At 39.6% G+C, this 16,717-nt stretch overlaps 1 protein-coding gene across 1 annotated transcript; it reads left to right on the top strand.

Annotated features, from left to right (window-relative positions):
• The first annotated feature begins 8,074 nt into the window (after positions 1-8,074).
• Positions 8,075-15,862, top strand: LOC134500400 (mannose-binding protein-like). The gene is made up of 5 exons (XM_063307715.1): positions 8,075-8,163; positions 8,497-8,701; positions 9,044-9,151; positions 10,419-10,502; positions 12,904-15,862. Exons 2-5 carry the CDS (start codon positions 8,506-8,508, stop codon positions 13,275-13,277), a joined length of 762 nt encoding a protein of 253 aa, XP_063163785.1. The 5' UTR covers positions 8,075-8,163; positions 8,497-8,505; the 3' UTR covers positions 13,278-15,862.
• The last annotated feature ends 855 nt before the right edge of the window (positions 15,863-16,717 follow it).

Genomic DNA, 16,717 nt, shown 5'->3' on the forward strand with positions numbered 1-16,717 from the left:
TCCAGCCAGAAAGAAGGAGAGATTTGGAACTCACTGTATACTACAGGTAAATCTTGTCCAACCAGCCTTTCTGTCAATAGCTAAGTTGAGAACTGAACAAAACATTGCAAGACAGGTTACCTATTGTTTGGGCTGGTGAACTTCCTTCTTTCTTATCAAGAAGGTTACTCTGCTTCTTGTTCAACCAATAAACACACTGCATTCAGTAGAAGAATTCATGAGGGAAAAACAGTATTAGGAATCAAGGGACGTGATGCACATCAGAACTTTAAATGTGCATATTAGAAATATCTAAGTTCTTCAACTCCCAAACTAAGGACATGTAAGCCCTGATATTTCTCTTTAGATCATTAATTAGTATCTTCTGCATGAATCCTAGAGGTCAACTTTTTGGTGCATATCTACACCATAAATTCTTCACAAGAATTTATAGTTATGAAGGATATATTTCCAAAGTTAGAATATTTACCATTTTTCATATATTCCTAAAAGTGAAATTACTTTTAATTTAATTTTAATCATGTTTACTGCTTCAAAATATATGAGATGATCCTCATGGTTCCTTTAAAAAAAAGAAAAGATAGGAAAAATCCAATCATTAGGTGCCTGGAGTAAGAGCATTAGAAATTAGAGTCAAGTTCCTGAGTCCCTTTGACTATATGAAAATGTTCTCTGAGGTTATGCCTGTTACAAATAACAATGCTTTTGAAGAGTCACTAATTGAATTTGATGTCACTTGGGAAATCTAATGCAATTACATTCCCATTCAGCGCTTGAACTTCTTAAAACAGAAATGAAAGAGCTTCAGAAACGGATAGAAGTTTTCAACGCTACCCTCACCAAAATTCAAAAAGGTAAGACATTTGGAAGAAAGGGTTAGGCTCTTCCAATCTGGGTAAGCTATTTAATCTTTGGTATAGATCTCAGTTTACTGTTGTTGATACTTCATTCCAACATGGCAAAAGTAAAAACAGCATTATGATGCAACAGGTGTTAGAAACTAGGGCATAATCCTTCTCTTACAGCAAAAAAGAAGTTAGATTTTGAAGAAATCAGTGTTCATGCTGCCAGTCAAATATGCCACTGTTTAAATGTGGGCTCCTCCTCTAATGAATGTTTTTTCAAAGGCAAACTTGGGAATTATGTTCATTCAGTCACTGCATTAAATTCTAGATAACCGTTAGTTAAAGCACAGGGTTTTTTTCTATATTAAATTAGTGGTATGTTATTTCATCTTCTGCAAAATTGTTATCCCAGAAGTATGAAAATAATCACCTACCTTCAGAAGAAGGTATTGTCTTGTAGCTCTATATAAGTTACTGTACTGAAAATGTCTGCTATTCTTCTAAACTAGAAGAGAACCAAGAAAGGACACCTAATTCTACCAAGGCACTGCTCAGCCTAGAGTCATCCTATGAGAAGAATGCCACATGAAAGCAAAGTTGGCCTTAGTCAACTTGCAGTGATTTACATGGACATAGTCATTTTGGGGTGTTTTGGGGTAGGGGGGTTGAGCAGGATACAGTATTGGTTAACTATTGTCTTCTTCTGGGATGTTTTTTCAACTTCTCAATCACGCCTACCACCCTAGATTTCCCAGCTGGTTCCCCATCCAAATATTAACCAGGGCCAACCCTATGTAGCTTTCAAAAATGCTCTGGAACAGAGATCTCAAAGTGTCTCTGACAACAGAACACATATTCTCTTCTGTAGGTTTCTCATTATTTCTTTGCCACCCTATATTTGCAGTACTATTGCCTGAATCTGAGATCTGATTTTTCTCATGGGATGCCAAGCTGGTGGGCTGCCAGGCAATTGGTGTGTCACCAGCACGCTTCGACCATTATACAGTAAATGAGGGATAAACTCCCATGAGAATTCAGAGAGCTTCTTCATTAAGGAAAGAGTTAATGCAGGGAGTAAAATGCTAGTGCTCCAGTCACTCCCACACTGCCATTTGTGCACACGGATAGTCAAAGACCCAGTGTTTCTCCAGGAAAACAAATCGGAAGAGGGACAAGTCAGCCAAAGGGGAGCTGCTGCTGCTAACAGAAAGCATGACAAGAAATCAAAATATTTTCAGGAGCAGCCAACACTCCTTGTGAGTGGAGCAATGATGTGATGACATCACATAAGGAGGCAGGACTGGGATTTCATGTTTCTGGGTGTGTTTTTGGTTTGTATTTTTGTTTTTTGCTTTGTTGGTCACATGGGATTTTGGCAAGAAATTCCTCCTCTATTTTTCAGGGGCTGTCCCTGAATAGCTACATGATTTAGGAAGATTTAAGTACTTTTTGACAATGAAACCAGTGACCAAGAGAAGTGGTGGTCTTCCCTTCATTGGATATGTTCAGTGAGAGGCCAGACAATCATCTGTCTTGGATGCTTCAATTTGGATTCCTGAACTGAGCAGGGGGTCCACTCTATGATTCTCAGTCTGGGGTTAGTTAGCAAAAAAGAGAGTTGAAAGTTGACACATAGCTTCCTGGTTGCTCTTTCATCTTTTATATGTTTCCCTTTTTTTAATTAAACATTTTTTAAAAGTCTATAAACCAAAGTAGATAAAAGGCATATAAAAAGAATGAAAGAGCAAGATGCAATTAGTAGGATACAAGTAAGTAAACATGGGGATGGGAATGTCATGGAGATTACAGTTTTCAATATATCATTAGTTACTTATAAAATTATGAAATGTATTAGCTCATTTTTTAAAGAAAAAACTAAAAAGTGCTGTTAAGCTTTAAACTAAGAATACCTAGCTAACACAGTATAAATCACTAACCAGAGTTTTAGGCTATAATGAATTAGATCGAAACCAGGAATCTTATTTCTTTTAATTTGAAATATAGTCTCTAAACAAAGAACAACCCAAATTTTGGATATGGTACAAATCAATGTATTAAGTGATAGTCCACAAATGGGTTCCAGTTAAAATTGAATTCAACATCAGATATGCTTCTTGATACAAAGTTATTTTGGACATTGAAGCATATGCCCATCACTTGATTAGTTATTCTTCCAACCATGTTTTATAGTTTACTGAAAAAACCTTCCCTTCCACTAAACTGCCATAGATATTGTCAGGGTACATTGGCATTTTACAGCATAAGCCAAACATGGCATTTGAAAGCTTTGCAATTCTCTTTCCTCCTAGTTCTCCTTATTCCCAATGGAGTGGTTGTCGGTGAGAAAATATTCAAAACAGATGGCTCTAGGGGTGATTTCAATACTGCCAATGCCAGCTGCTCACGCATGAGTGGCAAACTTGTCTTGCCGAGGGATGCGGCAGAGAACAGTGCCCTCCAACAACTACTAGTGTGGAATAACAGACGGGCAGTTCTGGGAATCAGTTACAAGACAACTGAAGGCAAGTTTGTGGATCTGAACGGCCATTCCATAGGATTTGTCAACTGGGCTCCAGGAGAACCGAATAACATCGGTTTTGAAAAGTGTGTGGAAATGCATCCAGATGGCAAATGGCATGACAGAATTTGTGAGCTTGACTGGTTAATCATCTGTGAATTTTAACATCTGACAGATGTTCTGGTTTGGGGGAAGAAAGGGAATTCCACACAATACAGTTTAAAAACACTTACTCTGTGTATCGCAGATACACTCTAACATATGGCAAGTAATTTCTAGTATGTTAGTTTTCCCTGTCATCAACAAGGAGTTCTGAAGTCAAGCTTTACTCCTTTGACTTCTTCCTTGTATTCCAGTGAAAGTTGTCTTCTTCCAACTTCCCAGTCAAGCCAACCACCCTGGAATTCTTCAGCATTCCTCCACTGAAGTACTGACTGGACTTGATGTGGCTTAACTTTTAGGGCAATCTGTCATCAGATAGACTTTGCCACCTTCCAAGGCTTCTCTAGCTTAGCCTAGATAGCAAAATGTGCATAGAAAAGTAGGAACTTATCGGACATAAATAAATCCATTTTCCACCAGCATTTGTTTCTTGAGGTTCTATTTTTTGTTTATATTGAGAGGCAGCTCAATATACATGGTCCTACAATGTTCTTGCCACATTTCCCTGAAATCGCCGGACAATCATGCGAAGGATTGCAGAGTCCTGGCAGGGCTAGAAATCAGTGATGGAAAGCATGTTTTGCACTGAAGGATCCGAATTTGAATTTACAATTTGTTATTGCAGAAATTCATAAATCAGAAAAGCTGATTAAGTCGTTTATCACTCCTTTCTCTATTGAAACTTCTTGTAACTCATTTTGTTGTGAGCCCTGCAGCCCGAGAGATGAGAGGTACAAAGTAATACAGTCTAGCTAGCTTGCTAAAGGAAGTTTGGTAGGTTGACCAGAAGTTTGGTTTAATATCAGCTTATTTGATTTGAACTAAAATATTTTGGTAAAGTATTTATGAATATATAGTTTGTGAGTATTTAGGAAGGTGGTGTCGCTCCCACCAAAGTAGCATTAATCTCACTGCTGAAGATCCATGGACCTAGCTAGCCAGTACCAATCCTGTTACTCATCCTCATCCTCATCCTCATCCTCATCCTCATCCTCATCATCTGTTTTCACATTCAGTCCCAAATTAAAATTGCTGTTCTTTTCATTACCACACCCTACAAGAAAATACGGCAAAAAGCATTCTAAACTAACAGGCACCAGAAAATGAAAAGCAAGGGAATGAAATTCCTGTCGTGGAAATCAGCCATTTCCCTCTCAACACAGTATCTTGGCTTATTAAAGTGTCTGGTCTCATCTCTAGCACTAACACAGCACAGATTGAATGGCACCAAGGCTGTCAACTGTGGTCTAGCACATATATCAGAACCACCAGCAGCTTTGGAGTAGACAGAGAAGAACCCTCTTCTATGGCTGCTGCTTACCTCCAGACCCTTTGGTGTTCTTGTCTTCATTTCAGTCTTGACTGCTGATACAATATACATGTATGAATAAGACCTAAGGTTTGGCGGCATGAATGCTAACACGAAGTGGGGGACAAAATGTTTAGCGCCAGTGGGAAGGAAGTTGATTTTGAAACAATAGTTCTAATGTGTCAAACATAGGGAGGTTTCAGTGCATCTCCCATGAATGAAGAAGAGAATGTATCTATTTTGGATATCTTGAAATAGAAAAATCAATGTGCTTACATAGCGATGAAGCAAAAGTCTCATGGAGGGCCATTATGTGGATGAGTCATGTGTGAATTATGCAAACTCATGTAAAAATGAGCTGAATGGAAGGGGTTCAGAAAAAAATCTGTGTGGAAATGTACACAGGCAGAACCTGGAATGACATAAAGTACCACCAGAACATTCTCTCTGTCTGTGAACTTTAAAGATATTCCTCCAGTGTCTATTCTTAAAGTTCATATCTCTTTAATTGTCATGACTTTTTCAAGGAATTTTAGTGCACTTTCTGCTACTGTTCCCACTGTCTGATCTCTTAATAAAATTCATTTCTCCTTTCCCAATTCTCCCTTTCCTACTACAGAAGTGAAATGAAATAAATTGCTTACACTACCATACCATTTTTGTCCTTAATGTTACGTACATTTCTTTTCCGTTTCTTTTCTTTGGTATGCAAAAAAATCTGTGGTTCCTTTGAGAGGAAGCTACAAAGCTGCCAATCCACCTTTCCCCTTGAAAGTATTAGTGTGATGAGCTTGCATTTTAATGTTTTATTGCTGTTAAGCATGGAGTCTCAATGGTGGTTATGGTGATCTACATAATACACGCATGCATACATTTTAGGGAGACAGCACCCAAAGTTGGGAGGTGGAGTGAGGCAAAAGTTCCTTCCTGAAAAGAAGGAAAATGACCACCCACAAGCTCTAGAGTGACTCATTATAGAGAAAAAGATTAGTTTTACTTTGGTTTCAGTTTCACCACACTGAGCCAGAAATAAGCTTACATAAATCTCTAGTGTTTCTTTCAGATGGATGCAGATTGTCAAAAGTGCCTCTAGTCTCATGCAGTGTTAATGAGGCATCTTTGAGAAATCTCTGATGTGCCTTCAAAAAACCTAAACCTGCCAGAAGATTTTGCAGAAGCCAGATGCAGTTGGGCCTTGTAGAAAAAAGTGTATGAGTTGTTTATATTTCTCATCTGTTGTATAAAAGGGAATAACATTTCCAACATAAATTTTAAGTGCCTTTATACATTCTAGACAATTTCTCTGGTGACATATACCAACCGTACATCATTTTATAAAAAAAATATTTGTTTATTTATTTATTTATTATTCACTTTTCTATCACCGCCCATCTCCCCCTAAAATTACAAAGAGAAAAGAGAAAGCTAAAAGTGCAAGAAAGGGGAAAAAAGTAATAGAAAAACAGAAAAGAAAGAAAAAAGATACAAAGAAGTAGCTTACAGCAGTTATAAGTATAAATATAAATTTACCTCTTACTCTATGGTTACAACATAACTGTCTCCTTTCCATAATCTCTCCTCCCTAATCATCAAAACTATAAACCATAACTTCATTTTATTCGGTTTCATGCAAAAAGTCCATAAGTGGTTTCCAGGCAGCAATAAAGACAGATATTGTCTTTTCTCTGATCAAAGAAGTCGATCTGGCCATCTGAGCAAGTTCCACCATCTTTACCAACCATTCCTCCATTGTGGGTGTTGCCAAATCTTTCCACTTCTGAGCATACAATAATCTCGCTGCAGTTATCATGTACAAAAACAAAGTTCCATGACATTTTTCCAATCGTTTGTCCATCAATCCCAAAAGAAAAACTTCTGGTCTCAATGGTACATTAATCTTTAAAATCCTCTGAATCAGTGTGTGTATTTGAATCCAGAATTTTCTAGCTTTTTTACATTTTATATATTTATTTATCCAATGTGTCCCTGCCCATCTCCTCCCTTTGGGGGATTCTGGGCGGTTTACAGAAATCAATTAAAACAACAATTATAAAATCCACAATGTGAAATTACGATAATAAATAATATAAATAAAAGTAAAAAATAAAAAGTCCAAGAGGCACAAGAATCTAAAGCAGTCCAAGTGTGGGATTATGTCCCCCAAGTCATGTCCACCAAACATGATAAAATGACCCTTCATGTTCTCCACATTTCCAACATAAATTTTAAGTGCCTTTATACATTCTAGAGAATTTCTCTGGTGACATATACCAACGGTACATCATTTTATAAAAAGCGGACTTCTGAGAGCAGAACATTTTTGGAACAAAGAAGCAGATTTATTCATGAATGGTTATCCTCACTGGATAGTTCAGGGTTTCTCCGCCAGGGTTCCGTGGCACCCTAGGGTTCCGTGAGAGGTCCCTAGGGGTTCCGTGAGAGGTCACCATTGATTTTAAAAAAATATTTCAAATTCGGGCAACTTCACATTAAAGAGGTAAGTTTCATTCTTCATGTTTAGTTTAAGAACACTCTTTGTGCATCTAGACAGGCTGAATATAATAATTTCTTCTTCTGGCCTGTGTTTGAGCCTGAGTGTGCAGGGGTTCCCCCAGGCCTGAAAAAATATTTCAAGGGTTCCTCAGGGTGAGAAGGTTGAGAAAGGCTGGGATACGTTATTCTGGGATCTAATATTGCGTCCTAGGGAAACTGAGATTGTTTAAAGCAGGGCTCAGGTAAATGTCTGCTGCTTTCATCTGTATTCTGCTTCACTTTCACACATCTTACTCATCTGGAGAGTTTCCATGAAAGGTTTTAACCCTGGATGTGACAGGTGTGACCTGGGAATTTGAGTGCGGTCCACCAGAATCCCTTTTGTGGACTCAGAGCCTCCTCATTTTTTTTTTCCATTTTAAGTAATTGGGGAGGGTTAAAAGCTTTAAGGCACCACGTGCACTACTACGGGTTGGATTGAAGTGGTGTATAAGCCTGATCAATCAATCAATTCCAAACACATACGGAATTCAGCCCTATGCAAATTGATATGAACTGGCAACCAACAGTTGTTTTTCAATAAATAAACTGGGTGAAGGTTTAGGGTAAGGCTCTGCGTGCACGCCAATAGGTGGAACTATACAAAGATTAGTTTTGCAATCCACTACCTTGAGCAAGAGCAGAGACAAAATAAAAAGTACATCTGCGTGTGTCTTTCTCTTGTGGTTTTTCTGCTGCTGAAAAGAGAAGAGAATTTACTCCTCCTGGGCCAGTCTTCATCTCTTTCCAGGCTGATTGCACGGCTTTAGCTGATCAAGGAACTCAATCACACTCTGGTAAGCAACACTGATTTAAAATTGCATAAGTGGAAACTCAGACTCTGCTTTGTAAATGTTTACAACAGATAGTTTGCCATTCTGCTTCTATCCCCTTTTCCTGAGAAGCCTGAATCAAAGGGGATAGGATTCCTCAAGACCTGGAGAATTTAAGTTTCATGACCAATTAAATAATTCAATAATATATCTACTTGGTGAATGTTGCTGATGAGTATGTAGGTTTGAACATCATCCAGAGATCCACCAGAATCCACTTTGGTATATTAGCTCTAAATAATCTCCAAAACCACATACCTCCAAATCATCTCTCCTTAATTCTGTTCTTGATCTGAGGCACCAGCAATGTATTTCCTCCGACCTTTCAACATCTTGCTGCTGCTGCTGCTCTTAGGAGCATGGCTGGCTTTGGCTACTGTTCCCGAGACAAGGAATTGTGATACAAATTCCTGTACAGTGTTGGCTTGTGGCAACCCAGGACTCAATGGCTTACCTGGGAGAGATGGAAGGGACGGGGCCAAAGGAGAGAAAGGAGACCCAGGTATAATTTCTGTAACTCTCATTCTCTCTCTCTCTCTCTCTCTCTGTGTAACTGTGTGTTTTTTACATATCACTGTATGTTTAAACTTATTTCAGTAATTAAACAAAAGGAGGAGGACCTTTAGGTTCAGGATGGCTAACACAGATGTGATAGATTCTCCTTTGCTTTCTGTCTATCATCTGCATGCAACTGACCCTTCAGCCTAGCAAAACATCCTGTCATTGGCAGGCATCCCCTTGAACTGGAGATGTCTGAAGGATAGGGGCTGTGGTTTTGGGGGGAAAGTGGGTGGATATTTGAGAAAATGGAATCCAAGTGATGCTTCTTTTGATCAAACACTAGGACTCCAAGTGAAGGGTCAACAAGGCTTCCCTGGGAAAGCGGGACCTCCAGGACCACAGGGATTTCCAGGAGTCCCAGGCCAGAAAGGACAAAAAGGAGACCTGGCAGGTATGAAAGCATTCTTGGATGGTCAGTTTTGACTGCATGAGAAAGAAGGGGGAGTCTCTGGTATTTCCAGGAAGAGCTCAAATATTGGTTATTTTGCAATGTCCATCAATAGTAATCGGCAACTATTCTGTCTTTCTAGCTCGGCTAGCCTAATGTGACTTCTAGTGGGGAGAAATCCCTCATCTCAAATCTTGAAAGAACAAATTCAAACTTCTTGATCCATTCTAGTTCAACAGTTCTATGCCAAAGATCTGAATTCCTGATTCACGAGATGAGGCTCTACAGTCCCAGAGACTGAATCGTGTTAACTCAGTCAAACTGGCAACAATTTCTCAATTTATAGGTTATAGCAATTGGGCTTGGCACAAACTGGCATGCATTCTTTATTTTTCTCTAAAGTCTCTTATTTAATTTAAATATGTATCCCCTGATAAATAAGCAAACAAAAAGCAAATGAAATCATTGCATTTATAAAATGCACTAGTGGTCATAGGTTTAAAAGCAAATTACTTTTGAAAGCTCTGTTAATTTAAGATGAAAATACTAAGCAGGGCTTTCTGAGAAGTACTACATGGACAGGACCTCCTCTAGCAGAAGGAGCTGGAACAAGAGGTTCCATTGACACAGATGATACAGCTCCAGGCTGTCATCCTGGGGAAATTTGGGTTGGAGAAATTATGGAGCAAAAGGCATGTACTGAACCTGCATGCTGCCCAACCCTGTTATGGTTCATTTCAATCTCTTCTTGCTCCTATGCAGCAGCAGTCCCTTTCTCTGCTCCTTTCTCACTGAGAGGGCTCAGGGGCTGTATTGTGTTTGAAATATGGATAGAAACCTCCCAGAAGAAGATCTGAAAGCACAAGCTATTGGAACTTGGCTGAAGCTAACAGCATGTATTGGCAGCAACTTTCTTAGTGCTATCCATAAAAATACATTATGCAGCTAATCTGCCTTTTCATCCTTATTGGATGTTTCATAGAAAGACAAAAGAAATGGGTGGGGTGGGGTGGGGTGGGGTGGGGTGGCAGGAATAGGAAAGGTAACAATCCAACATTGCATCTTCTGGACTTCCTGCATAATGGTATGACTGTGGCAGAGCAACTGTACATACGGCCTTGTCTGGAAGCCTCCTAGGTTTTGACTGGTAGTTTGATGACCTCCTAAGTTTCAGGTCATCAGTGGAGTTTATTTGAACACCACCCGTTTTAAACAAAAATGGAAGTTTTGGTGTTTGATTAGATTTCCTTCTCTCTGTTTTTCTCTTTAGCTGTTGATACTGTTCAAAGGCAGGTTACAGCTTTGGAAAAGACGGTCCAGACATTACAAGCTGAACTTAGCAAAAGCAGAAAAAGTAAGGAGGAATATGGATTTGCAAAGTTTGGGTATTGGCTGTTCGTTCTCATTTGTCCGCAATCTCTGGAGAAGGGGGGACAGAGAAAGCAACTAATAATGAGGGGTGTGGCAAACTTATTCCCTATGATGGTCTCCATTTCTAGAGCCTGCCATGCCTTAGTCCAGGGTTTCTCAACCAGGGTTCTGCGAGAGGTCACTAGGGGTTCCCTGGGAGATCATGATTTATTTAAAAAAATATTTCAAATTTGGGCAACTTCACATTAAAGAGGTAAGTTTCATTATTTTGAGTTTAAGAACACTGTTAATGCATCTATACAGGCCTACACATGAAACAAAGATAATAATTTTGTAAATTCTGGACTATCTTTGAGACTAAATGTTCAGGGGTTCTCTGAAACCTGAAAAACATTTCAAGGGTTCCTCCAGGGTCAAAAGGTTGAGAAAGGCTGACTTAGTATATAGGTTTCATAAATAAGTAGATGTCTAGGCCTCTTCCCATGTGCCTTTGCATGATGGAATCATGTGCACCAATGTTCCCTGGTGAATAATGCAACAACAGATGGAGGCTGTCGCACATCTTTTTCTCATGATTAACCTCATCTTCAGAGGAATGAGGTTGCTTTGATGGGAGCTGTATGTACATTCAACCCACTTTCCTATAGCTATAGTATTCATACATTCTCCAGGAGCAAGGAATCACATCAAAAATGAAAATTTTGCAAAGGAAATGCATGAAATGAGCATGCCTTAAATAGTTTTGTTCTCATTGCAACATGCACCAAACCATGAACAGTAACCATGCATTGTGTAGTGAACAAATTAGAAAAGGCTTAGAAAAGGCTATGCAATAAATAAATTCATGTAAGAATTATCTGCCCAGTGAGGTAACAATATTTATTCTTTCTTGGCTGATCTCAAAAAAAACTATGCAGGTTCAGGACTTGTTATTACTTGATGGTACATCATTAGGAAGTCACAAGGATCTAAGTTAATCCTATAGATAATGTAATTCAAGACTAATCTACCATTCTGGTCAAGCATGTTTTGAGAGAGAGAATGGGAGAGAGAAAGAGATAGAGATGTCAGAAACTGGCATTAAGCCAAAACCTATGATATTTCCTTCTTCATGCTGGAAACTGATAGATTATGTTTGAAATCTTGAACAAATTTTGCCAATCAAATCAGAACATGATTGACTAGACAGAAGGAAAGACCAAAGATTTGACTCTGTAGAAGACATGCCAATATAATTAGGGCTACCCAATATTTCTCAGCAAATTTGTCTATGACTGAACAGCTGCAGCCGAGAGAGAGAGGGGGAGATAAAGATGGGGAGCTGAAGAGATAAAGAGAGAGAGAGAGATTTAAGTCTCTAATTCTTTGCTCCCATCTACTGCTAGCCTAGATTTTTGGAGTGTACATATGGTAGCTCTAAGTACAATGGCATAATCGGCATGAGTAATTATAGGCTGCCCATGTTCCACATCAGGTTGTGGACTTTCCAAATCATTTTATTTTGCAATTATGCCTTCCATGCGAAAAGAAGAATGTCATGGTACGATATACAGATTTTAGCAGCCACCAAAAAAGATAGAGAGAGAGAGAGATTCATGAATCACCTCTTTCAACATTTCCTGTGTTGGGAACAACAGTTTCTGGGTGGGATGGATTTTATTCTCTTTTGCTTCCACAGAGATCCAGAATGACTCTGAGTATTGGTTATCAGAAGGGAGAACCTTGGAGAGGAAAAGCATCAATTCTTTCTAGCATCCATTAGACATTGATCTTGGCAAACCCTTCAAACCATGCTGATATTTCCCCCACCACCACCCCATGTCTTTGAATTCAAAAAACTTCCTGAAGGGCATGCAAGAGATTTAAATTTGGGTATAGATGAATAAGAATGCCTGCAGTGAATTTAATCAATAGGCAAAGTGCTTTGCAGAATACACATATACATAGATCACTGAGGGAAAAAAAATAAAGCTAAAAATCCCTTTAAGGAAGGCAGAAAAGCTACAGTGATTAAGGACTCTATAGGGAACATCCATCCATAGTTAAGCCCTAATGATTTCTGGAAAAGCTCAGCTTTACATTTGGCTAGATTATATTTGCCAGGTTCCAGACTTCACTGAATTGGGAGAGCTGAGCTGGTGGACCTGGTTAGTACTTGGATGGGAAATAATAGGCTTCACTGGGAAATAAAACACAGAGAAGATAGCAGTGAAAACCATTTTGATATGATTGCCAGCAAAATCTCATGAAGCTGAGCTAAGCTGGAAGGAGATTGTAAATGTGTACATTCAGGGTTTATGTTGAGCTATGATTATAGCGGATTCATTTGCCACAAGCTGTTTCTCATTGGGTTATTTATTTTATTTTCCTCTTTGGGAGCCTAGTCTTCACAATGCAGGGGGTGACAACTGTTGGAGGGAAAACCTTTGTTTCAACTGGCCAGAGTGACACTTTCATGAGTGGGAAAACTTTCTGCAGCAACTCCGGTGGAGCCCTTGCCACTCCAAAAACTGCGGCTGAGAATGCGGCCTTGGCAGCAATGGCCAGGAAGAATGCCAAGCCCATTTTTCTGGGTATGAGTGATCTCCAGACTGAGGGCAAGTTTGTGTATTTGAATGGAGAAACACTGAGGTACACCAACTGGAAGTCTGGAGAACCTAATGATGTGAATAATGAAGACTGTGTGACAATATCTGAAGATGCCTTATGGAATGACTTAAGCTGTGACCACAAAGTACTCATAATTTGTGAATTTTGATCTATTAACAATGTTGCAGTTCATATTCCTATGGGCAATCATGCAAAGAGGGGGCAAAGGGGGCAAGTGATGTCACCTGTGTTATGACATCATCACACAATTGCTGCTCCTTGGGCCATGACACCTTGATGTTTGTGACATCTTTGTGGCTTGTTATAGATCCCTATCCATGTTCTAGGAATTGATAAAATAATGACATAAGTGCATTGATTTTGCTTTCCTGGCTGAAAATGTAATTGTTAAGACTGCTAAAACAGCACAGCAGAGGCATTGCCTTTGTTTTTCTCCACACGTTTTGTCCCACGGTATTATTATTATTATTATTATTATTATTATTATTATTTTAAAAAGAGCTCTTGAGCAGAATAATAGAAAGAGCAAGTTGTAGAATCAGTGCTTCTCTCCTAGGATCTTCAGTCTAAAGATCAGTTGGTAACATCTCAGGTGTTCTGTTCAGTTCAAGCTTTGAAATGCCCCCAAACTTCCCAGAAATCTGATATGTCTGACCATATTATTCATGTCTGTTAATAGTTTGGAAAAATGATTGAAGCTTTATTTATTCTTAGCATTTAAGAGGACTACGGTTCTCTCTCTTTCAGAAAATTAAAGCTCCAGTTATATGATTTTTTGGCCTGCACTGGATCCTAGTCTGGTAGACTAATAACCAGATCTTCCCCTTTCCTTTGCAGGTACAGAATGGGTTTGACATTGCTTCTGCACCAGTAATGTTCCATAGCCTAGGCAACATGCAAATTCACCCATTACACTCGTACACACAAAGACGCAAAGACAGCCATACATTCTGACTTTCTACAGACTAGCAAGGGCAGTAAAACCTTGAGACAGTAGAGCTGGCCTGTTTTGGAGAACCGTTTGGCTCCTCCTTGTGGTCCCATTCAGAATTACACCTGCACTTCTCTATGCATTGTGTGATATGACTCCCTATGGGGTCTGCTAGCGGTGGACCATGAGGCCATTCCTTCACAATTCTGATTCCTAAGCAGCACAGGAGAATCATCGTGTGCTGCTATGACCACTGTTGGGTCTTGGCGTGGCTCCACACACACTTTGGAATGTCATCCCTCCATTCTACTTTCCTATAATTAGATGATTAGAGAAGAGGGACTGAGTTAGATATTTTTAAAATATTTTACACGTTTCATATAGAGGACTTTTCACTTTGGCCTGAATTGGTTAATTGCCTGTTAGAGTGATAAGTGGCTGATAAACCAGCATTCCTTATGAAAACCATACCTGTATATGCTCCAATTGATTGATTAATTATGTGCCAGCCAGTCTTTTTCAACTCCTAGCAACCACAAAGATAGATTTTCTCCTGATGATCCATCCCTTACTTGTTCTTTCCTGTCTCCCATCAGTGCACTTGTTGCCACTGTGACTGAGATATGCTCCAATACAATGGTCAGATCATGTACCATGATTCATGTGCTGTTAGAATGCCCACTATATCCTAAGTGGACGGCAGAACGTATAACACCACTTGCTAGAAACCTTAATTGTTCTTCTGAGTAGGAGGTCATTCCTTTCCTCCTACAAGATCAACCTTAGATATTTCCAAAAAGGTTCGTTCATTCATTCATTCATTCATTCATTCATTCATTCATTTTCTTTCTTTCTTTCTTTCTTTCTTTTTCTTTCTTTCTTTCATATTGTCAAATTTCTAACAATAGCCATGGCTCATAGAAGTTGCCTGGTGCCTCCTTCATGCTACTAATTGCTTTAGGCTTTGCTATACAAAGTTGATTGTTGTTTTATACTTTATATTTGATATATTGTTGTATTGCTATGTTTTTCTTTCTTTTTCTCTATCATCTTTCCTTCCTTCCTTCCTTCCTTCCTTCCCTCCATCTATCTACCTACTATATATTTTTATCATATCCCCTCCCTCTCTCCCTCTGTCAGACTAGGCTGAAACTGCCATTATCTAAAGATGGAGCAGGCCTGTAGGCAGGGAGGACAAAAGCCAGGAAACTTGTCTAAAAGATTCCTTCAGGGAGGTAGATAAGAAGTGTAAGGTATAAAAAAATACAATTTGTAAATAAGCAAGGTCTATATAAACATATAAAGCAATATCATATAGATCTTGGTTGGGGGAGATTTTTAGGTGCAAATACTAATACTAGTTAATAGCAGGGGGGGAAGCAATATATGTAAAAAGTTTAAACTAGTGAGCAACACAATGTTACACATTTAAACTAACAAGTCAGGAAGAGATAGTGGGAAACTCATCAAATGATAATAGCTAGCCCAAGTAAAGCTTTCGATGTGTGAAGGCCTTGGAATGTCCGGGATGTCTCAAGATAAGAATGTCTATTAACACATGTAAAATAAGGGTGAGGGTCCAGGGGATGAGGCGGTCGGAAGATTGTGCGTCTGAGTGCCCAGCCAATGGGTAAACAGGCCAGAAAGGGGAGGGGGGAGGCTGGACAAGGAAAGGTATAAGAAAGTGTGTATTTGTAATTTTGGGTGTGGCATCTCTCCTTTCAATCAGACTCTGCGTAGCCTGGTCGAGGTGCCCACCGCGCTTTGCAAACCGCTCAATAAAGTAAGTTCCTTTTCAGAGATCTCTGGTCCAGTTTTCGTGATTTTCATATCCAACAGAAGGAAGCAAGTCATTAAGAAAACAAAGGACAAATGTCACCTGAACCAGACAAAGGAAGTTGGGCCTGACCACGTGGAGAACCAACCCCACCACCACCGCCAATCCCATATACAGCTACCAAACTTGTGAAATCAACAAAGCAAGGATTTTTGGGGATAAAAGGGGTCCTTGAGTCTTGGAGGCCTCAGTCCCTCTAGCTAGTGCCTGGCAGCTTAGTTGGACGTAAGTGTGGATGAGCATGTGTGTGCGTGTGTGTGTGTGAGAGAGAGAGCAATGTATCTTGCAACCAGTAAAGATTTGCTGTTACTTTAAATTCACTGGGTCTCCGTGTATTTCAAAGAACCTGTTGTGCCTCAGTGGTCGGTTGAAAGTTATTGGTGTGTGTCCCGAATTACTTCCTGGCTGTTGACCAGGGCTGTGTGCCTTGTCTGCTCAAGCTGCCCCTATCTGGAAAACCCAGGTAGAAAGCCAGGGGGGCTCACACGATCCGCCTGCCTCAACAGGCTGTGAGTCTATGAGCGACTGATCATAAGCCAAACCTGGGAGCTTGTGTGTGTAACACCTCCCTCCCTCCCTCCCTCCCTCCCTCCCTCCCTCCCTTTCTTTCTTTCTTTCTTTCTTTCTTTTTCTTTCTTTCTTTCTTTCTTTCTTTCTTCTATCCATCTATCTATCCCCTCCCCCCAACCCCCAGGTTATCTTCTATGGGGGTTGCACCAGAAGACAGAAACTGAGAGGGTTCTGACTCTCTCACTGATCCCACACTTTGCTATACAGAGTAGGTTGGGGAAAAAAAAACATATCTGGGATTTCAGGATGA

The sequence above is a fragment of the Candoia aspera genome, chromosome 6 (genome assembly GCF_035149785.1).
Source record: "Candoia aspera isolate rCanAsp1 chromosome 6, rCanAsp1.hap2, whole genome shotgun sequence".
In the NCBI taxonomy this organism is placed as follows: Eukaryota; Metazoa; Chordata; class Lepidosauria; order Squamata; family Boidae; genus Candoia; species Candoia aspera.